Raw genomic sequence first — 21,906 nt, forward strand, 5'->3', positions numbered from 1 at the left:
ACGGAACGGCCACGAACACGCCAGCTCCGTCCCGCCACCCGAGCACCACGAACCCGGAGCCCGTCTCCCGGTCCCCCTGGGGCTCACCGCTTGGTCCAGTGAGTTTAAAACTCGTGCCACCACCCCCAGCCGCCCAAGATGACCGCCATCCCCATCCGTGGCCTCTCCCCCACGTCAGACTCGTCCACGTTGGACGAGTCCACGTCGGACTCCGCTGCCTCAGCCCCCTCCAATACTCAGCCCCCGCCGCCCAAGAAGCAATGTTGGGAGTGCCAGCGCCGTCGTGTCGTCTGCGACTCGGTCGAGCCCGTCTGCGGCAAGTGCGAGGCCATCGGCGTCGTCTGTCCAGGCTTCGACGACAAGAAGCCCCTCGTGTGGCTCGCCCCCGGCAAGGTCACCGCCCGGCCGCGCAAGAAGAAGCGCGCACCCAACGGCGCCAGGGCCATGGCCTCGGCGGCAAAGAGGGGCTCCGAGCTCATCTCCCGGCTCACAGGGGAGAAGCCTGAAAAGATCGACCTGCGACCCATAGAGCGGCAGTTGACCAAGCACAATGCCCTGCGCAAAGCCGCCGGCAAGAACAAGGACATGTACGACTCCACCTTCATCCTGTTCCCCGAGCTGGTTTACGACAAGGACATTGAGCAGATATTCCAGGCTGCTCGGTATTGTAAGCAGGCCCGCGATTCAATGAGCGTTCTCTTGACAGCACTCTGACCTGCATGGTTCGGTCCGTGCCAGACGATCTACAGATGTACCCAGAGTATGAGCCCATCCTGGCAATGATACCCCAGGCCTTCATCCGGCGCTTCGAGCTGCCGACTGTGCCCTACTTTCCGATGGCGATTCGGCACAGCGTCATCTGCATCACGCTCGGCCACCGCATCCACAAGCTGCCGACCACAACGGACCCGGCATTTGTCTTCAAGAGTTGGGAGGTCTTCTACCGGCACCGCGGCAAGGCCATCGCCGGGCTGACCGCGGACATGGGCAGCCTGGACCCAGTCAGGCGCTTCATCGCGCTGATCGGCACTGCGACGTTCCTCATGGTTGATGTGAGTTGTGTTTGTGGAAGATGGCCGTGTCGCCACTCTGGGCTGTGTAGACAGCCCCTCAGGCCCGGCATATAAGCGTCTGAATGGACCCTGTGCTTCTTTTCCTAGCTGCTGACCTGCCATGTCCAGATCCAACAATGCTACCCAGACTGGCGCATCCACTATGTTGGGCTGCGACATCTGATCGACCTGTGCGGTGGCCTCGACTTTGTCCAGTCCTTGGCCGAAGAGACAAAATCCGTCATGCACGTATACATGCTGTGAGGCAGACCCAATCCCTACATGTTGCATCCGATTTCACTCAGACACTCAGATCTAGACCTGCTAACAATCTGCCATCTCTCTCACACCCGCACAACAGCTGCGGCATGTTTGCAAACGCCATCACCCACCGCACCCAGCAGCTCACCTGCGTCAGCATCGACGAGCAGCGAAGATTCATCGAGAACTCGTACGACGAAAAGATCATGCCGTACTTCATGTGCCCTCGCACGTTGCTCCTCGCCATAGTCAACATCAACGAGCTCCGCGCCGAGGGCATGCTGCACCAGTTCCACCTGCCCGACGAGCCCTCCCCCTTGCCCACGCCGGCCGAGCTTCTCGCGCAGATCGACGCGTTCGACCCGGTCCCGTGGTCCGACAGCATCACCAAGGGCCACCAGCCGCAGGTCGTCGCGCTGGGGGAGCTGTTCAAGACGACGACCCGGCTGTACTGCATCCTGTCGCTGCAGGCCGTCGGCTTGATCCCGCGCACCGTCGAGCTCGAGGTCACCAAGGCGCTGCACGGGGACAAGCTGTTCGGCATGCTGCGCGCGCAGATGCGGTCCAACATCCTCATGCAGAAGTCGTGCCTGTTCAGCGTCGCCGTCGCCGGGTTCATGGCCGCGCACCGCGGCGAGGAGGACAGGGTGTACATCCGCGACGAGTGCGAGTTCCTGAGCCGCTCGGCAGGCCAGGCGTCGCCCCTGATGCTGAATGTCGCGCTGCAGTCGTTCTGGGAGTCCGGGCGGACTGAGTGGGACGAGTGCTTTGAGCAAGGGTATGCGCTTTCTGTGTGCTGAGGGGGGGCGGGCGGTGAGACACGATATCGGGTGGGATTAGAGCGTGTTGTGAATAGAGCAGAGTCCAGGTTGTGGTGATGCGGGATGCGAATCTCAACTCATGGTTGTAACATAGAGATTTTGGTTTTGTCTAACGTATAGTCGCGGTCCGCCCTCCAGAGTCAATCGCCTGGGTAAAGCGTAAGTAACACTGACTTTGTTTTTATCCTATCTCTCCAGGGTTGTCGTGTCTCTGGGACGAGAAAGTATTCTTGCTGCACCATCAACAATACTGAGTCTGAGCGAGGCAAGCATTCATCAGACCCCAAGACCGGCTCCAGGTCGACTCTCAGACACTAGCCGCCCCGCGAACATTGTCGAAAGACTACTCGTCCCTCTGCAGGGAGACGATCCTGCCGCCCACTGGTCAACCCCATTGATCGACCTGGGAGGGGCAGACCGGCAGTTGCCCCCCTAGCTCCAAAATGCACCCGTGCCAAGACCAATCCGGCAGGTCCCTCGACTGCTTAGGCCAAGGGCCGGCACTCAATCTCGCGCGGATGGCAGTTCCCGCGGCGCCAATAGGAATAGGCAACTGTCTTCGAATACAGAAGGTGCTGATTACGACAACACCACTATTGGATCATACCTTCCATTTGCACATCGCTCGTGGGCGAACACTGCCGATCCCCCTCCGCCGGGCAGGCTGGGGCCCCCCTGGTCTGTCACGCCTATATAAGCTCACCCATCAGCCAGGGAATGAGGTCTTGTCCGATCGCCAAGCCTGCAGACACGCTTGGCAGGAACACCTCCATCTGTCACTACCACCTGCGCCATCATCATCATCATGAAGCTGCTCCTCAGCGTGTACGGCCTTCTGGGCCTCGTCTCGGCGGCAGCCCTCCAGCCCCGCAAGGTCTCGTACGATGGGTTCAAGGTCGTCCGTGTGCCCGTCGGCATGGACGCCTCCAAGGTGACCGACATCGTGTCCCAGCTTGGGCTGTCCACCTGGAAGGGTGCACCCCAGGCGGGCCGCTTTGCCGACATTGTCGTCGCGCCCGAGAAGTTCGACGCCTTCACCAAGGCGACTCAGGGCATGGAAGTGTCGGTCATGCACGAGAACCTCGGCGAGTCAATTGCCCAGGAGTCTGAGTTCCCCGACTTCTCTGGTAAGTACCAAGCGATGCTTTCCCCTCTCAAAGATCAATGGACTGACATGGTTCACAAGTCGCCGCCGTCAACTCGACCTGGTTCAATGCCTACCACTCCTACGCCGACCATCTCGGCTTTCTCAAAGGACTTCAACAGCAGTACCCGTCTCAGTCAGAGATTGTCACCTCGGGCAGCTCGCTCCAGGGCAACGCCATTACCGGCATCCACCTCTGGGGCAGCGCCGGCAAGGGCGTCAAGCCAGCCATCGTCATCCACGGCACCGTGCACGCCCGCGAGTGGATCGGCACCATGGTTGTCGAGTACTTTGCCTACAACCTGCTCACCAACTACGCCTCCAGCAGCGAGATCAAGGGCTTCGTCGACAAGTACGACTTCTACTTCTTCCCAGTAGTGAACCCGGACGGCTTCATCTACACCCAGACCACCGACCGCCTGTGGCGCAAGAACCGCCAGTCCACCTCGGGCTCGTCGTGCGTCGGCCACGACATCAACCGCAACTGGAACTACCAGTGGTCCGTCAGCGGTGGCGCCTCCACCAACCCCTGCGCCGAGGACTTCAAGGGCACTTCGGGAGGCGACACCCCAGAGTTCAAGGCGCTGTCCTCGTGGCTGTCGGGGATCAAGTCCAAGCAGGGCCTCAAGCTCTTCATCGACTACCACTCGTACTCCCAGCTCTTCATGACTCGTGCGTTGGCCCTCTTCCTGTCTTGCATTTCCAATAACCACAGATTAATACTTAGCTAACACCGCACTGCAACTTCAGCCTACGGCTACTCATGCACAGCAGTCTCAACCAAGAACACCGAGCTCCAGTCGCTCGCCCGCGGCGCCGTCGCGGCCATCAAGGCCCAGTCGGGTTACACGTACCAGTACGGCCCGATCTGCAGCACCATCTACAAGGCCACGGGCAGCAGCGTCGACTACGTCAACGACGTCATCGGCTCCGACTACACCTTCACCTCGGAGCTGCGCGACACGGGCAACTACGGCTTCGTTCTGCCGGCCAACCAGATCCTGCCCAGCGGCCAGGAGGCGTATGCCGGGTTCAGATATCTGCTGCTCAACATGAGGTAAGACTGCTGGGCTGTCTTTCAGAAGCAGCATGCTGTCAAACAGGGGTGGGGAGACTTGGGGCAAGTAGGCCAGGTTTGCAGTGTAGTGCCCTGGATAGGGGCCATGTGTGCATCAGGACGGATCAGGTGGGGTGTCTTAGGGATGGCCATGAGGCCAAGATGCAAACACACTTTGGTTGTCCGCGATTATTAGACCTCGGTTGCCTCTGTGAACCGTGCTATCTTATTCAGCTGTGTCTGTCTAGAGCGGAATGGCCTTTAAGTACTTCAACATTTAGAATGAAGGACGAAATCCACCATTTGTCCTCTTCGACACGCAGTCAGACTGAGCGCAATCAACAAAAAGTTGGTTCTTCGGGAGTGGAGGGGAAATTCTCGGTGCCTGTGTCTGTGGCAGCTGCTTGCATACTGAGCGGTGCCCGAGTCCTATGCATTCGGTCCAAAAGCTAATGACACGATATTGAATGCAGGCAGGGCCAGTCGCGCCGTACTGGTGAGGGTTCCTTACTGACCGGCAAATAGCCCGGGTCCTTCTCGGGATACATGGGATATTTCAGACCGGTTGCAGTTTCCGCGGACTGTATGGCCAATACTAATCTACGGTTCGTCAAGAGGCGTCAAGCGATGCCGTGAGCAACTCTCGTTGATGCTCCAGGGACTTGGTACCTGCGCAGAAGGAAACCTTGACGCCTCCGCAGCTGCAAGTTGAAGGAAGGCGACTTTTGGCACTCTGCAAATACCTGGAAGCCCACGACCCCGGCCGGAACTTACCGTTAGCTTTTGTTCTTATGCAGGTGGAAATTACAGTTGGGGGCCCGCTAAGCGCTTTCAGGGCGCCATCAGGCCTAGAAGACAACGGCTATTGTAAGCGCGAAGACTAGGTCCTAATCAGGAAATCGCCGGCCTCGGCTGAGTGCTATCGAAATTCGAACACCACGCCATATGTATTCAGGCCAGGCATTTCGATTTTCTCACAGAACGTGGAGTGGTAACCAGATTGATCTCAAGTATATAAACTCCTGATGCTGCACTTTTGACTCCAGCTTCGCCTTCCCCCATCACTTCAGCAATTGGAATCAAATTTGAAAGCCAACGGATCCTTCCAGCGAACATGGTCTCGCAAAAGCTTCTAGGATATGCGCTCACAGCGGCGGCCCTTTTGGCTGTGGACGCTAAGCCATGCTCCAAGGCTATCACCACGCCCTCCTACGGCTATTATCCTTATCCGACGACTGAGAGCGTACCGGTGGCTTCGCCAGGAAGCACCTACAGCCTCAGCAACCCGTCATCGTCCTCGACAGTATCTAGCAGCGCTACGACGTCCTCTTTTAGCTCTTATTCATCCGAAGCCTCGGAATCCAGCACCAGCAGCGAATCTTCCAGCAGTAGCACAGTCTCGGAATCATCGATCAGCTCAGATACTTCCATGACCACTACGTCGTCGTCGAGCACGAGCGAGTCCACTACCAGTCTGACATCTTCCACTTACCCTGACACCACATCCAGCACCACGACCTCGACTTCATCATCAACGTCGTCCTCATCCTCAGCTACAACGTCCTCCACTTCCTCTGATACTACGTCTAGTACCACGACCTCAACTTCATCATCAACCTCATCCTCATCCTCATCCTCATCCTCTACATCGCCACCTCCGAGCCTTCACACCTGCGGCTTCGGCACCGCTTTTGGCTACCAGAACCCCGTCGGCGGCGTCCCCAAGTCCACCACCCTAAACACTCAGTCGGGCCAGGGCTGCAACCGCTGGGGCTGGTACGAGACGCCCACGGTGGCCGAGCTGCAGGGCGGCATCTCGGGCCCCCTCTACGTCGGCGCCGGCGGCAACGACATAACCAAGGCCGTCGACGTCGGCATCTGGGTCGCGACGGCCAACGCGCAAGGCCGCGTCACTGTCACATACCTCTTGAACCCGCCCTACACCTTGGCCGAGGTCCACGTGAACCTGGTCTGCCTGCCCTTGACCAAGTGCGCCCCGGGACAGTACACTTATTCAGCAGGGAGTATTCCGAACCTGCCGACCTGGAGCAACCCGACGCCGCTCGTGTATCCTACCTGCACTGGCGGAAGCAAAGCCGCGCTCATCGTCCATGCCGCGGTCAACATACTCACCGTAACTCAATCCTGCGCCGCCCCAGTGGCAAGTTAACGCAAGAGCGCATATACTCAACCTAATTCACATATACAGTGCCGGCTCAAGCATTAGTGGCATCCGTTAGTTGTTATAGAATCCCTGCTGAGACTTCAATGTTAATACATAATCTGCGATTGTTTTCTCACCCATATGACAGAAACACTTCCACTGTTACTCAAAGAAGACGAAACAAAGCAAGGTGGCATGGCGGAGCCTGAGTGGTAGTCAGACCATGCCCAATCAAAGCTTGCGTGTTTTTCGCGCTTAAGGTCAGAATGGAACAGTATTTCTCCAAGCTCCGATGTGTCATGCAACAATCACTAGTGAGGTCTTTTTTTTCGTCTTCCGTCTAGTAGTTTCTTGTGAGCTGCGTACGAGATCTATTCTAAAACTGCCATAGGAGAAAGAATTTTGGAGCTGCTGATTCGACGATGACTTGGAAAGGTGTTTCTTGTTTCGTCAAGGCTTGATGGATCCCAGCATGGGACGACCACCATTGGCCGACTTGCCGCCGTCTATGGCCTTTGGAGTAGCCAGCCGCACCTCGGCGCATTTCAGCTGACAAGGATGCATAGCGCTTAGCCACTCCTTATAAACATGGAATCTGAACAGAATAAAGTGTTTCTCAATTTCTTTGGATATCGTTCAGCCTTCAATTGTCATAATCATGTCCACTCCGAAAAACGAACAGCCCGAGTCAAATGCCCCGACCGAGCCTTCTGGCGAGGTGCGGCAGCCACCAGAGCCCTTGCCGGAGATGGAGGCGGCGACGACGACGACGACGACATGTGTTCTGGACCCCCGCGGCGATTTGTTCGTGCTCGCCAGCGGCAGCGGCGGACTCTGTGTGCCTCGAGACCCCGTCCGGTTCCAAGTTTGTTCTCGGACGCTGGCCAGGTCGTCACGCGTGTTCGACACAATGCTTTTCGGCAACTTTGCTGAATCGAAAAGAACAGAGGTCGATGGTCCGGACGGCACAACGGAATGGCTTGTGGAGCTCCCAGATGCTCCGCCACAGGCCATGAGAAAACTCTTCGAAATAATGCACTGCCGATTCGTCCCCTTCGAGCAGGGCAAGATCCGCATACTCTACGACTTGATCACCATGGCAGACTGTTACGACAGTGTCGAAATACTGCGGCCACTGTCCCATGTTTGGGTGGACGGGCTTCGGCGCCTGAACGTCAGGGAGCTCTCGGCCACCACCCTCCTCGCGCACGCCTGGGTTTACTACTCGCTCGGCCAACGAGCCGACTACGAGCAGACGGGCACCGTGCTCGTGCTCGACTCTGTGCCCGCAGACTTCACTAAGACCGCGCACCTTACAGCGCTTCCGCCCATGCTGCTGGGTACGTCGCCGTATGCCATGTTCTGATGGCATTTGGTGCTTTCGTATTGACGCTCAGATCTTCCCCAGATAATGTCCGCGCCCTGCGCCTGCAGCTCCTCGGCAAGCTGCTGGAGCCGCTCTACAATGCCACCACGGTCCTCCTCGAGGGTAACGCGAGCCCCTTGGGAATTTGTGTGTGGAAAGGCACACGTTACAGCAGTGACAACAGTATCGAGCAGGAAAAGGTAGACTGTGAGCAGCGACTATTGGGCCTCCTCGTTCGTGAGCTGCACAGACTTCGTCTTTGGCCTCGGCCGGACGTGGCGGACGTGGACGTGGCTCCCAGAGTCCTGTACAACGCCATGAGGAGGCTGGCTCAGCCAAGGAAGCACATGGCGTCCGATAACCACCGTAACTGTGTGCTCGAGCTTGAGCCTGGAAATCTTGCCAACACTGGCGATGATCATAATGGACTGAAAGGGCTCGAGGCTTTCAGATACATCGCAAGCGCGAAAGAGGTCGAGTTTATGGCGCGCTTCACAAAGAAGTGATCGAGGTGTACGTACGAGGCCTCAAGCCGTGTAGAATGGGTGAGATGAATATTTCATAGAAGTACAGCATGGTAGAAAGGAAGATGCCAATGCCAAGATGCGCCATTGTTTTCCCCGTCATCGCTGTTAGTGACGCAGGGTAATATCACGCTGCTGTACATCGAGCTTGGGTGCACTTTCCACAGATCTTGGTTTCCCCTCAGTGCTTTCATGATTGGGGACGACACTGACGGGCATATGAGCAGCTCTGAAGTAAAAAGCCTATCATGACATTATTTGCAATGGAAATCAGTGTGGTACGTCTAGGAAGGCATGAGCAGCGTACGCTCGCTGTCAACCACACCCCGAGATATGGGTCGCGCTACAACGTAGTGGAGTGGAGATCCCGCAGTCGCAAAAGACAACTTGTCCTACTGAACATTTATCGCTAAAACCTTTGATCTAGACGAACATCCATTGTGTACGACAAGGCTGAGTCATTCTAGAGCGACATGCCAGACTGAACGCTAACCTGGGTGGATCCTAGTGCTGATGTTATTCTCAAGGTTCAATCTCTCCACGTAACTTGTTGAATACAAGAACTCATTCAACACACCACATCATCACCAAGACTTCCACGTTCAACGGTGTCGTTGGTTCACGCGGAAACCATTTGGCTACCGAATAAAAGACAAGTATAATGCGTGTCCGAATGCTCGGATGAGGCACCCAATATACCGAGAACACCATGCAGACGGCTGCAAGTACGACGCAGTATGGCCGAAGAAAGGGAGCCGTGCGAGGCGCTAGAATTGAGACTGCAGGAATCGTGACATAGAAGCTCTGAAAAATGAGGAGGTGTTGCTAATACTGATCGAACGCATCGAGAGATACTAAATGCATCCGGCTCAGATAGGGTTTCCATCCATTCCCGCAGTCGGCAAGAATCGGTGCCAGATACCGGTCGCTTAGCCGTTGGAGCGGTGGACATCTCTTAATTAAGGTCAGTAATTTCCCGCCTATGATGCTAGCGTCGATGGGGTTACTGGACACAAATGCAAGGATACATATAGCGCCTATTCTATTTTCATAAAAGAGGCGAGCGATCTGGGGTATTGTAGCTGTGTGGATCCGAGCAGCTGTTTGTGCGGCCGTTCTGAGCCCTTCTAGGCTCAACATGGACTATGACAAACCGTTTTCGAGCCAGTACGTCCAGGCGTTCCCAAAGCGTGAAGGACCGTGACGGATATCAAGCACGAGAACAGGCTGGCCCATTGTGAACTCTACTGTGAGCTGAGCAGAAATCAGACCGACAGAGGTTAAGACATAGTCTGAAGTTGTTGTTATGCCTGGCAGACCTTCTGGCGACAAGCTTCCCGTGATCAATGCAGTGTCGTGTGACTGTGAGATGCTGACAGTATGAAAGTTCTGGTCCGACTGAGCTCTGAAGGATCTGTAGTAGCTTGGGAGAAATTGTCGTGGGGGTCGTTCAGAATATGGCCTGCACGTAACGTTGACGGAGAATTTCTTTCCTTCAAGACTCTCGAGGCGTAGATGAAGGTCTGCCATCCCCAAATCCTGGCGGGAGTCAGTCCAACCGCGGTCGGCGACCACGAATGCCTCCGTGCTCTCGTCGTCAGCATCACCCGGCAGATCAACGATGACGAAGTCTCGTGGAACCGAGCGGATCCACACGTCGCATTTGGGGTTTGGAGACCGCGATGCCTTGCCGCCAGCGTCGACCTGCGTATATGTGGCCAGGACAACATGTTCTTGCGCCCAGTGATACTAGTTCTGGTGAGGAATGAAGACTGGTTTCTCTATTCCTCGGCGGAGGGTGCCGTCGGCACTACGGGCAATGGGAATCGCTAGCAAGTTAAGTAGCTGGTTCGGCTTAAAGCAGGGCAAGAGGAGATATCCTTAGCGTATAGAATCTTTCTCCTCCCCTCTCCGGACAGGCACTCTCGAAATAGGAAGCCGGAGCTACAGTCCTTTTGGGGTCAGGGCCCAGTCCAGGTTAGGTATCTGGCGCGTAATCAGTATATTACAGCTAGTAAAACAACGCGCGCTTAGGGTAAGGAACCCCATGCGGAGTCGGAAAGATTCATCGCTCTCTATCCAGGAACGCTCCTACGGATAGCGTCTTCCTATAAGGAGATACCTTATCGTAGAGGCTAGCTTCGAATATTCGGGTTTATCGACCGGTAGAAGTAGGCGATTACTAAGAGACATATTCCACATAAGCAGTATAGGATCAAAAGAGTACCGTAGGATCTCCTCTTACAATCTAAGAAACGCCTTTTCCCCTTCACCGTAAATTAAAGGTATATTAACGTCGAATAGGCCGAGAAGATAATATACTTCGTCTTCTTTCCGAGTTATCCGGCGCGATACGGCCTAGCTTATCCTCTCGCCTATACTCGCGTAAGTAAGCAGGGCTTTACGCGGCCACGGACTATTAACTAGATAGTCCCGAGCAATCCTAGCTACGAGACCGATCTAGCGAGTAAGGTCGTACCGTATTACAATATAAGTCCAGTCTATTATGTAGAACTCTATATAGCGAGGTACTAGAAGTTCCTATAACGTCCAGCCGCGCGTTATCCATTTCGAATTTGTAATCGAAGTAGTCGAGGGATTCGAATCGTCGGCTATAATATCTTCCAAGTATATATAACAAACCTTAGCGTCGCTATACTAAGTAAACATAGAGTTAATAGCTTCTATAAGCTCAGTACTACTCGTCTTATCGATATAGCAAGTATTAACCCATATATACTTAAAGCCCTACTTCAGTAACTAGGCACAGGCCGCGGCAATCTTAGTATAACCCTTTCGGCTCGCGCCGCGGTCTAGTTATCGAAACTCTTAGAGGGAGACCTCTTCTCCCTCCCAGGTATACGAGAGAATAGTATAGGGCGGAACATTAGCTCCGTAGAATGTCTCAAGATTCAGCGTCTCCGCATTAATGAGGAACATTACTGACAGTACACAGCATCGAAAATCTTTGAAGGTGATGGTCAAAACCAGATGATGGCGAAACGGCCATAACTACCAGGGCTTTTCTACACAAGCTGCGCCACGGCTGTCGCAAGGCTGCGTGTAGGCAGCAGGGTAGCGTCCAGCGCATGCATGCAGCAAGATATGCACGCATGTGTTGGAGGCCTGCATATGATATGTTATCTGAAGCCCAATCTCCACCCTTGGCCAGGCACCTCGTTCTGCTCACATTCTTGCAGGCGAGAGATTAAGGCAAACAGGCTTGGGCATAACACACCGTCTGTCCTTCTACTATATAGGCTCATTCTGAAGTTACATAAGCACACATCTGCCCCATTCCTAATCGCGACCTTCCTAAGCTCAGCCTGCTAGCCATGGACAACCCTTCCCCCACCCTTGATAAATCATCCTGTGGATAAACTCTGTCACACTTGGAGCTTGCAAGCACCCTCGCGTCGGCTGCTTCCTCATCCCAGGATAGTTCTCCGGGATGATAAGCTCCAATGTCAAAAGAGCATCGTGAACCCCTTTGCAATGCAAATCGGCTTGTTCACGTTGGTCATGCCTTCCCAGACATAATTCTCCTTTAGCTCGCTCTGAGACATGTGGCGCGCTGCTATCCAGCGGAGGTAAGCTCCCGTCTCGCCAGCTCGCAGCCCCCGCGTTTCCTATGCCAGATGTGAGACATGCCACGAGATCGAGGCGCTGCTTAGCCGGTTCAACTTGGAGGATAGGAATACATCGAGACAGACGCACAGATAGCATATGCGTACAGAGCAGAGATACATGTAAGCTTGGTGAGAAATACCCAAAGCCCATGCGGCGCCCGCGACCCAATCGGAAGAAAAGCGAGCCTCCCAGCAGCTAGTACGTAAATAGCCCGGAGTGCTAACTTAACCTAGGCCACCAGTCCGGATCCGGCCAGGTCACGAACAGCCTCAACAAACACAAGTAGCAAACATCCAGCACCAGAGGATCCGCATGAGGTCTCGATAACTGCCGGAAGCAGCGCGGGCGGCCATTTTAGAGCGCAGCCACTAAAGTTTGTTGTATTGACAGATCGGTTAGCGCGAGCCCAATATGGGTGGCAACCCATCTCGCAGACGTTCCTGAGTGGGGACGTCTGCCACGCATTACGATCTACTCGAGCCGACGGCCACACTTTCCGACGCCTCTGACTATGGCAGACATGTAAATGACGCTCATGAGACTTTAACAGACTCTGGATGACTTGAGTCTACGGTGTAAATGTGCGGAGGGGCTTGGGTGAATCCAGGGCGCCATGCATTGTCCCCGGGTCCAGTACCTTTTTTGCCCACTGTACACGGGCAGTGCCACAACTATCTTGAGTCGCGGTTCAGCGATATCCACATTATAATTCGATCTTAACATCCCTTCTATGCTAGTCGATGATGAGGTCGTATTTCAGAGAGTCGATATTTCCCAATCTTGCTGTTGAACCTGACTCTACTAGTCTTGCTCAGGGAGGATTGCACAAACGTGGCTCCCCTGCCAAGCGGTGACTCGACTTTCGTCATCCAGGAAACAAGACTTTTCACGCAAACTCAAAGTGCTCTTGGCTTGTCTTGGCCATTAATACCCCGAGCCGCCATCCCGAGACAGCAGAGGGCACCATCTGCTCCTCATACGCCTCGGCGTTTTTCCCATGCTCTTACTCTTCGTCCGTTGTCGTTTTCGTGCAGATCGCACCAACGACATCTCGCCGCCCAGCAAACACGCGTACAACAATGGCGAGGCGTGACAACCGAGGTCTTCTGGCCCTCGCAGGGGGCGCATTGATAACATCTCGTGTCCTGGCGGTGCCCGTGATTCAGGAGCCCACAACGACCTTTGACCCCCCTGACGCCACCGGCGAGCCGTTTCTCGACAATGAGAACACATATCTGTTCAGCCATGCCGCCTCCGACATCCCGGCTCCATCACCGACAGATACTGAAGGAGGTGCCGCGATCGGAGACTTCACACCCGCACCGCTTGTGCCTCCGGGCTATCAACCCCTTGGCGGCGTCGGAGTCAACAGCTCCAGCCCCGTCTACGAAGCTACATCCGAGTACGACCGGCAGTCGCTGATCCTGGCGCTGTACCAGGAGTGGGCCGAGCTCGACTTCTTGCATCAAGGATTCGCCGCGTACACGGACATGGACTTTGAGCAGGCCGGCCTCCGCGCCGCGGACCGGCACCTGCTGGGTCACATGGCCGACCAGGAGAGCGGGCACGCCAACGCGGTGACCAAGCTCCTCGGCGGCTCGGGCCCGTCGCGGTGCACCTACAACTACCCGCACCAGGACGTGCACGAGTACCTCGACTTTGGGCAGAAGCTCACGCGCTGGGGCGAGTCGATGGTCTACGGCTTCCTCCCGCACCTCGAGTCGCGCGAGGCGGCGCAAATCATGACGCAGACCGTGTCCACCGAGGCCCGGCAGCAGATGATCTTCCGGCAGTACAACGGCCTGCACCCGATGCCGGTGCTCTTCGAGGCGGGGATCCCGCAGGCCTGGGGGTGGACGTTCCTGGCGCCGTACATCAGCCACTGCAACGCCACCATCGAGCGCGTCGTCTGGCAGAACTTCCCGCGCCTCACCGTCATCAACCAGCCCAACCCGGCGCGGCTGGACGCGAGCAAGTCGTGGAACGAGACGCGCCACGACGCCGCGGGCACGCAGAACAACGACGACATCAAGGTCGGCGAGGCGTGCGGGCTCATGTGCGGGCCCGGGATAGCGCACGACCGCGCCAGGCCCCTGAGCTATCCCGGCCGAGACGTCTTCCTGCAGTGGGACAGCCCCGGGGAGCCCGTCGGGCCCGACAGCAGCTACTCGACGAGCATCCTGGCTGGCCCGCCGCTGTACGCCGCCTGGGTCTCGGCCACAGAGGTCACCTACACCCCGCTGCTCGACATCTCGGGCAACTCGGCGCACACGTACCAGCCCAACGCGACCACGTATGGCGGAGTGCCGGTCATCAACGGCACAATGTATATTGCGATTACGGATGCGCAGGTCGGCGTGAGCTCATTCAACTTGGACAGGATCAATCCGCATGTCGTTGCGCTGGGCATGTACCAGGCAGGTTAATGCCTGAAGAAATCTCGTTTCGACGTCGGGGCGATGCCCTTAAGTTTTTGAAGGAGGAGCACAAACGGCAAAGTGCGTGCTCCTAGGAGGAGAAGTTAAGAATGGGCCAGGGGAACGAAGATACAGCAAAGATAATATCAAAGATAATTTTTGTGTGCTCCATCTTATATCATACATGAGGAATGCGGCATGCCCGTATGCCTGCGTAGCCCCCGTATCATGGTCCCAGCTCGCTCCTCTGTTCCTGGGGGTTGGGACAGCCCTGCTCTACGCCTTCTTTGGGCGCATGGCATGGTGGTGCAATATATCTGGCGCAAACGGCGCTCGATGAGCCGGCATCTCTGCGACAAGCTCACTGCACAGAAGGTGTTTCGCCAGCTCTCGGGATATCCTGGAGTCTGGCGTGGGCAGATTTCCAATGAGACCCTGTGCAATATAGATCGGGGATGTGGCCTGCGATAAGAGATCGCGCACAGTCTATACTTCGGATGTCAGTCATTTATGAACTCCCAGGGCACACTCGTTGATGGAACGAATGCAGGGGCCGGCGCCAGCCGGAAAACTCACCGTCATGATGACCATGTCCATAAACCTGTGGGTCGGACTGTGCGCCGCGATCTGCGCGAGCCGCGCCATCTCATCACACCCCGCGATCAGGCTGTCGAGAGGAAACCCTTTGACCATGGCGGTCTGGCGGAGATACTGGCCCAGCTGGGCAATGATCTTGGCGTCTTCCCCCGGGTCCTCCTCGCCATACTGGTGGATGAGGAGCGCTTCGAGGATCGTAAGTGCTGCCGCGAGGGGGTATGCGAGCAGTTGCCTGGCGCGTTATATGTCAGCATCACAAAAGCCCGCCAGTTTGTACTCGTCGTCTAGAGCACTTACCACAACTCCGGAAGTGTCGCCGGCGGCCAGGATTGCAGGGCGGACAGCGTCGACCGCGCGGCGGCAAGACAGTATGCTCTGGCATTCTCGCGCGCGATGGGCGGGGTGTTCTCCGCCCGCAGGACAGCGTGGTATATCATGCTGCCGGCATTGCAGAAGCCAAAGTGCAGCGACACGACCGACACGTCGGCCAGGGGTAGCGCCAGGTCAACCCCTAGGAACCCGCCCATGCTGCCGGGGAGCTGCTGCGCCGCGAACGCCGTGGCCGGACAGATGGAGAGGGTCAGGTTGCGCAGGACCGCGTGCAGGTCGGTGGCACAGGCGAGGATGGCGCCGGCGCTCTGGCCCCTGCTGCTGGCGGCGGCACGCGGGCTGTATAGGCGCGCGTGGATCTCGGCCGTGATGGTCGCGAGCCGGACGCGGGCCCAGAAGTGGCCCTGCGGGCGAGACTTGACGGGGACGGGAGCATCGGTGGAAGCCCGCGTGTCCAACGGGTAGATGGTCTGGTCAATGTCGAGCTCGCGGATCGAGGGCGGCATGCCGTGGGTGAGGGACAGCTCCTGGTCGATCGCGTAGAGCGCCCAGATCTTGCGCGTTGCCAGGTCGCGGGTCTTGTCATCAGCAACTGCTGAGGGTGCGGGATCGCTCTTGCTTGCCACCCAGCGGCTCTGCAAGGCGCTGCGGACGAGCATGGCGGTCGTTCTCGTGTCGGCAGTGCCCCTGGTGAAGAGCACCATCGAGAGCAGCGCATCGACGACATCGCCGTTGGCGTCGGCGTCAGCGTCCAGCAATAACGACGAGAGCCGCTCGAGGCTGGTGCTCATCTGGTCCCAGGCCATGTCGTAGCACCGACGCACACCGTCCGCGGCGGCACGGACGAGCACAACGCGGGCCATGATGCTCTCGATAATGGTTGTCCATGCTGCACTGCGGTCGGGCGAGGTCGTCATGTCCTCGATGCGCCGCACGAGCCTGTCCACGTCGAGCACGGGGAACTGGGCGTTGATCTCGTCCAGCAGTGGTGCGACAAACCAAGCTATCTCGTTGCTCGAGTACAGCCTCTCCAGGGACTTTGCCATGAAATTTGGCAGGTGCATTGAGCCCCGGAGCCTGTCACGAATCTTGTCGAGCGCAGGCTTCGGTGCAGGCTGTGGCGGTGAAAACGAGACGGCAGACAAGACCGGGTCAAGCAGGCCTGCCGTATGCCTTATACGCCTGTCGACTGCATCGCCGCGGTCTGTCCGTGTGGCTGCCCCTGAGTCCGGATCGCTCACCCTCAGGTCTGGATCTGGCACAAGCTCTCGCCGACTTGTCTCCTGGCCGGTACTTGTAGAGCTCTCACGACTTCGGGGTGTAAGCGATGCTTCACCTCTCCCAGTACCCTGTTGCTGCTGCTGCTGATGCTGTTGCTGTTGCATCATCGCCTCCATCTTGCGGAGCCTCTGCTCGAGGTCCTGCACATGTTGCTTACTGAAAACCGGATAATTAGCGACATCACTCGTTGATGCACGCTCAACGTGTGTCAAGAGACGGCGGAAAGGGGAAGGGATGCCGGCGCACCTCTTACCTGGCCCACGCCGTCGTGGTGCCCCTGTGTAGATGCACTCCGTGTTGCGCTTCGCGCAGATTGAGCAAGTTGGCCATTTCTTGTCACATCGTGTCTTCTTTTCATTGCATCGGCGGCAGGCCTGCACTTGAGTCTGGATGGTGTCGCCTAGCAATCAGTCGACCAGTGCTCGGGCAAGTTGGAGGAGGTTGAGGGGCCGCTTGGTGTTCTGACAAACCTTTTTCTGGCCGGCCTCAGACTGCGGCCCTGCCGCCGAGGCCACAGGGATGTCGTCCCCGTCATCCGCGGACGAGGACGGCGACATGATGGAGGGAAAGCTGGACGGCGACGGGACAAAACTTCGATACCATGGTAGTAGAGCCCGGAAACTTTTCTGTTGGCGTTCCGGGCGTTAGGGGGCACCGGCGATGAGTTGGTCGCTTCACAGAACCCGCTCGGGCGCTGGTAAGGGCCGGCCGGGCTGGGCTTATGAATGGAAATCCGGTGGCGGAACCAAATTGCGCCCGGGGTCCAGTTTTCAGTGCCCATGAATTCCACTTCGGGTGGCTGACGGCGTAAGGGCAGCGGCCAATCATGGGGCGTCACCATGGAGTCCCGGACGCAATTTGCGCCCGGATCTTAAGGCAGCACTGATCAGCTAATCAGACGGCCCGGGCATAGCGAAGTCCGCTTTGTCCTCAAGCCACACCTTCTCCCGCATGAGCTAACCCACAGCTGCGAATGCGAAGCGGGCAGATTACTGTACAACGCCTAGTTCTCGAGCCGGTGGCCGTTTTGTCAGCACTACCCTCTGGTCGTTCGTCATCAGCAACCTTGTTCCTGTGTGCCGTGATCACAACGTCTAGGGCATCAGTATGAAGCAGCATCGTCTATTACTTCTGAGATGTACAAAAGGAGCTGCTGTGCCATCCATATTGCAAATATTCTAGACATCAGAGCACCGACACAAATAAACACAATCCATCACAACCAAAAACTACCAGAGACCAAACAATTACTTCTGTGTCTATTACTCAGAGCGACTTCTCACAACGAATCGAAACCAAACCTTTATTTGCAACTCAATAAATCAAAAATCCAACAAAATGGTTGTCATCGCAGTCGCCGGAGGAAGTGGTGGTCTCGGTCGCGCTCTTGTTGAGGGGATCCAGGCTCGAGGCAATCACGAGGTCGTGGTTCTCAGCCGCAAGGTAAGGAGACAGACCACACGGACAGCAATCAAGCATATTCTTTTCTGACATATCTCGCGACCATCAGGCCAATCCAGCTCTTGAAGCCGAGCGAGGCGTCCGCTTTGTTCCCATTGACTACTCGGACGTTGAGGCGGCCACCCGCGTCCTCGAGGAGAACAACATCCACACCATCGTCTCTGCGCTCAGCTTCATGCCTGGCAACGGGGACAATTACGAGGACCGCCTTGCCCTTGCCGCGGACGCGTCCGGACCTACCAAGCGCTTCATCGCCAGCAACTGGGCCCTCGGCCATCCCGAGAAGTAAGTCGTGCAGTAGTCACAAAAGGCACCCTCCCAATGACATGGGTTGCAAAGGCACAATGCTCACAGTCGAATCGTCACTTGTAGCGACCCTATGCCCATCGCGGCAGCGAAGGATCGCATTGTCGACGTCCTCCGCGCGTCCAAGACCCTCGAGTACACCGAGGTCCGCACCGGCTACTTCCTCGACTACTTCGGCATGCCCAAGGTCAAGTCCTACCTGACGCCCTTTGTCATCGTGCTCGACATTGCGCACAACGCCGCCGCGATCCCAGGCACCGGCAACGACCGCGTCTCGTTCACGCACACGCGCGACGTCGGGCGCTACGTCGCGGCTCTTCTCGACGTCGAGAAGTGGGAGACTGAGACCACCGTCGTGGCCGAGACGCTGACCTGGAACGAGTTCCTCGCGCTGGCCGAGGAGGTCAAGGGCACCAAGTTCGAGGTCACCTATGACGGGCCGGAGCTGTATAACAACGGCAAGACCGGCGAGCTGCCCACGCACAAGCAGATGTATCCCTTCTTCCCCAAGGAGATGCTGCAGGGGATGGCTTCGGCGTTCAACCTGACCTTTGTGCGGGGCATCGCGGATCTGAGTGGCGGCGTTACCCACAACGCACAGCTTGACGAGATCAAGCCGTGGAGCGCGAAGGACGTGCTGGAGATGGCATGGAAGGCTTGAATGTCTGGCACCGCATGGCGCCGGGACTTTATTGCTGCCGGAGAATGATTTGGGGATGTGGCGGAACATGATTGTTGGGCTGTTATTTGACTGCAATATTCGAGCACAGCTAATAGACTTTCCTTTCAAACATTGCTTCGACAGTGATGACACCAAATATGCCAGCTGAATGGTGTAGCTGATACTGCTAAAACATAGAGTTCCGGTGTCTACTATAACAGTCGAGCTGACGTGGGCTCCTACGAGGAATAGTAAACTGTGCCTACCGACACAACTTTCTTCATGTATTGTCAGCACTTTCGAAGACCCTTCCCAGTCATGCCATCACTCGAAGATTGATTTTTCGGTGAAGAAGGACTCGCAGCTGAGCTATGACACCGCTTTCTGAGTGGCGTATGCAACGGTCCAAGCGCCGATCGCAAGCGTGCAGATGATGAAATATCGTCATAGTATGTGCTTGCATTAGACTAAAATGGCTCTGTGTCTGTTTGCACGTCAAACCCTACAGAATTACTAACAGCCAATGATTGGTACAGCTATCGTGATACCGCTAGTGTGGCAGATGGTCAATCAACGCGCCTCGTGTTCTTCCAGAAGCCTCAGCCCATTTATGCTTTTCACTAGGGGGAAAGGCTAGCCCTGGGACCGCCTCTTTCACCATTCCAGACGGAGCTGGTCGTGCCGACACGAAAAGGGATAGCAGGTTCATCCACACACCGAACCAGATCATACCAAACCAGAATCGTCTCACAACAACCACAAGATGGCTGCGACTCAACCTTCATGCGTGGACCGACCATATTTGTCTGAGGGGCCCTCTTCCCCAGGAATGACCAGGGCAGGCGAGCAGGTGGGTACCAAAGTTCAGGGGTGCGCCCATCACCACTCTCGCCAGAAGCCGGTTTCTTGGTGGCCCGGTGCCTGACCCAACACGAAAAGAGTCTCGCAAGGCGGGACGTAAATTGCCCGAGAACCTGCAGCTCTCAGGGATCCATGCTGCACACTTCGCCTTATCGCCATGAATGATGGATCGCGATGTTGGTACTGACGTGCCAAGACCCCGAACGAGCCTCAGGTGAGCCATGCAAGGTGCTTGCAGCGGCGGTGACATCTCTTTGCTTTTTTTTCTTCGGTTATCTTAGTATTCACGTGCCAAGAACGTCTGAAGTCTTGCTGTCAAGCAACAGTTCGTGTCACATGCAACATCAACACGTTCTTGTGGTGCTTTTTCTCTCGGAGGCTTATCTGCATGTATCCTGACAGCAGAGCTTTCTTTTTCTTGACCACGATGCTGCATGATGCAGCCGCATTTGCAAGGCTTGATAGACGCGCCCAGCTGGTGGACGAGCCTGGGAACGGTGTGCCTGGGTCGCAACGGCAACGAGTGCCCTCGTAATGCTGCATGTCGAGACCTGGACCGTTCCTGATGTGTCGCAGCTTTGAGCGGATAACGCGCTATATTGAACTTATAGTATGCAGGCGAGATGCTTGTTACTAGCGTCCCAATCATATAAGGCATTAGACGAGCCTGACTAAGGAGACAATCAACCTGGGAGCAAGGCAAATCCGGTTTGCGAACTCGTGTATCGGTCCCACGCGCTGTCGAACAGGACTGAGCGACATCTCTGACGACCTGTACCTATCATACTCGACTCCTGCAGCCAGGGCTCCGACGAGAAAAATGCCGAAATGCTATCGTTGAAGAAGCATAGCTTGCGAGCAGGGGGTCCTTGTGACTGTACGCCAGCCCGTGGCGCACCACTTCCCACCACTCCGTCTGTCGTCCGAGCCAAGAGTCGTCTTGGCATCCCACCACCAGATTGCCGGGCATCTCTTGCCAACAGGGCAGACACGTTGAAGAAGAACAAAACTCGAGCTGCGAAGAAACCCCTGTACCCACAGACCACACCTAGTCTGCTGCTGCAAGGGGCGAGGATACCACACTGCGACGTGCGTTGCGTCCCCCAAACAGGGCCAACTTCAAAGTCTGGAGTGCAGCAATGCAGGGTAGTACTTGTTTCTGCCACGGTCGCATGTCCTGTGCATTTGGGAAGAGGACGGCGCAGATCGTCGGCATTGTCATCCCGCGAGTGCATGTCCTGTACTGTCGCGCTGCCTGCAGTGCTATTCAGATGGTAGGAAGATAAGCTCCGGCAGTGGATAGTCACGAAATTCTCGATGGCAGTGATAAACGGAGCAGCTGAGCACGACGGTGATCGCAATGCTGCTTTTTGATCAAGAGATTGCATTTTGGGGCGGCGATCCACGGCTTGTCACACTGTCCCAGTAGTCTGTTCCCCCGAGATGGGGCCAAGACTCGTCCCATCTGCCACATGGCAACATGGTCGCTTGCCGAAGCGAGAGGGTCAGCACAGATCACCAAGCGGCACCGGTTTGGCCCGCCCACGTGTGCCCATGGGCGTGGGCCATGCAGCTGGCGCAAGAAGAGAATCTCGGGAGTGATTGAGCCATCCCTTGCTGCTGTTCACGGGATTCTGATACTCTAGCTCCAAGCGCAAGGCTCTAGCGAGGGCCGAGAGGGAATGCGTCCTGCCGGGGACTAATAGCAGCCTTCTAATCCCACCCACCCTGCATCGGGTTCCTGGTTTGTGACGCGATTGAGAGTTTACCACAAGAGCGCGGGGCGTCGAAGACCGGCGGCGGGGCAAATTGGCGAAACAGCCTGGCAGGTTTTTTGGGCCAGTGAGGGCTCAGGGGTAGCGAGCGTCCAGGATGTGACCCACATCCGGCTGGGCACCAGGCGCCTCAGAGACGACAATGCAATTCCGTCTCCCGCCCAAAAGTACATCCTCTAGGGCCGAGGCGTCTTGCAA

General features: G+C 56.5%; 7 protein-coding genes across 7 annotated transcripts; 6 read left to right on the forward strand and 1 right to left on the reverse strand.

Annotated features, from left to right (window-relative positions):
• Window positions 1-138: 138 nt before the first annotated feature.
• On the forward strand, window positions 139-2,113 carry B0I36DRAFT_367252 (uncharacterized protein; the record flags this gene model as incomplete). Its single annotated transcript, XM_046159423.1, has 4 exons — window positions 139-667; window positions 739-1,052; window positions 1,182-1,312; window positions 1,414-2,113. 4 exons carry the CDS (start codon window positions 139-141, stop codon window positions 2,111-2,113), a joined length of 1,674 nt encoding a protein of 557 aa, XP_046006970.1.
• Window positions 2,114-2,939: 826 nt separating this feature from the next.
• B0I36DRAFT_252034 (uncharacterized protein) lies at window positions 2,940-4,339 on the forward strand (the record flags this gene model as incomplete). Its single annotated transcript, XM_046150657.1, has 3 exons — window positions 2,940-3,261; window positions 3,321-3,950; window positions 4,029-4,339. 3 exons carry the CDS (start codon window positions 2,940-2,942, stop codon window positions 4,337-4,339), a joined length of 1,263 nt encoding a protein of 420 aa, XP_046006971.1.
• A 941-nt stretch (window positions 4,340-5,280) lies between these two features.
• Window positions 5,281-6,614, forward strand: B0I36DRAFT_333158 (uncharacterized protein). Its single transcript, XM_046155184.1, has 2 exons — window positions 5,281-5,866; window positions 5,960-6,614. The coding sequence occupies exons 1-2, from the start codon at window positions 5,450-5,452 to the stop codon at window positions 6,503-6,505; spliced, it is 963 nt and encodes a 320-aa protein (XP_046006972.1). The 5' UTR covers window positions 5,281-5,449; the 3' UTR covers window positions 6,506-6,614.
• A 704-nt stretch (window positions 6,615-7,318) lies between these two features.
• On the forward strand, window positions 7,319-8,487 carry B0I36DRAFT_25522 (uncharacterized protein). Its single transcript, XM_046150865.1, has 2 exons — window positions 7,319-7,839; window positions 7,908-8,487. The coding sequence occupies exons 1-2, from the start codon at window positions 7,410-7,412 to the stop codon at window positions 8,369-8,371; spliced, it is 894 nt and encodes a 297-aa protein (XP_046006973.1). The 5' UTR covers window positions 7,319-7,409; the 3' UTR covers window positions 8,372-8,487.
• A 4,611-nt stretch (window positions 8,488-13,098) lies between these two features.
• Window positions 13,099-14,445, forward strand: B0I36DRAFT_367256 (uncharacterized protein; the record flags this gene model as incomplete). Its single annotated transcript, XM_046159424.1, has 1 exon — window positions 13,099-14,445. The coding sequence occupies one exon, from the start codon at window positions 13,099-13,101 to the stop codon at window positions 14,443-14,445; it is 1,347 nt and encodes a 448-aa protein (XP_046006974.1).
• Window positions 14,446-14,712: 267 nt separating this feature from the next.
• On the reverse strand, window positions 14,713-16,974 carry B0I36DRAFT_367257 (uncharacterized protein; the record flags this gene model as incomplete). Its single annotated transcript, XM_046159425.1, has 4 exons — window positions 14,713-14,922; window positions 15,013-15,265; window positions 15,331-16,800; window positions 16,898-16,974. 4 exons carry the CDS (start codon window positions 16,972-16,974, stop codon window positions 14,713-14,715), a joined length of 2,010 nt encoding a protein of 669 aa, XP_046006975.1.
• Window positions 16,975-17,599: 625 nt separating this feature from the next.
• B0I36DRAFT_296210 (uncharacterized protein) lies at window positions 17,600-19,072 on the forward strand (the record flags this gene model as incomplete). Its single annotated transcript, XM_046151888.1, has 3 exons — window positions 17,600-18,087; window positions 18,155-18,390; window positions 18,460-19,072. The coding sequence occupies exons 1-3, from the start codon at window positions 17,983-17,985 to the stop codon at window positions 19,070-19,072; spliced, it is 954 nt and encodes a 317-aa protein (XP_046006976.1). The 5' UTR covers window positions 17,600-17,982.
• Window positions 19,073-21,906: the final 2,834 nt, after the last annotated feature.

Source organism: Microdochium trichocladiopsis (genome assembly GCF_020744255.1).
Source record: "Microdochium trichocladiopsis strain MPI-CAGE-CH-0230 chromosome Unknown B0I36scaffold_10, whole genome shotgun sequence".
In the NCBI taxonomy this organism is placed as follows: domain Eukaryota; kingdom Fungi; phylum Ascomycota; class Sordariomycetes; order Xylariales; family Microdochiaceae; genus Microdochium; species Microdochium trichocladiopsis.

Bases quoted from the DNA above. Each gene is read 5' to 3' on its own strand.
- B0I36DRAFT_333158 (XM_046155184.1), top strand. From the start codon at position 5,450: ATGGTCTCGCAAAAGCTTCTAGGATATGCGCTCACAGCGGCGGCCCTT. The intron at 5,867-5,959 runs TCAACGTCGTCC...TCAACCTCATCC, and splicing joins CCACGACCTCGACTTCATCA to TCATCCTCATCCTCATCCTC.
- B0I36DRAFT_25522 (XM_046150865.1), top strand. From the start codon at position 7,410: ATGCTTTTCGGCAACTTTGCTGAATCGAAAAGAACAGAGGTCGATGGT. The intron at 7,840-7,907 runs GTACGTCGCCGT...GATCTTCCCCAG, and splicing joins GCTTCCGCCCATGCTGCTGG to ATAATGTCCGCGCCCTGCGC.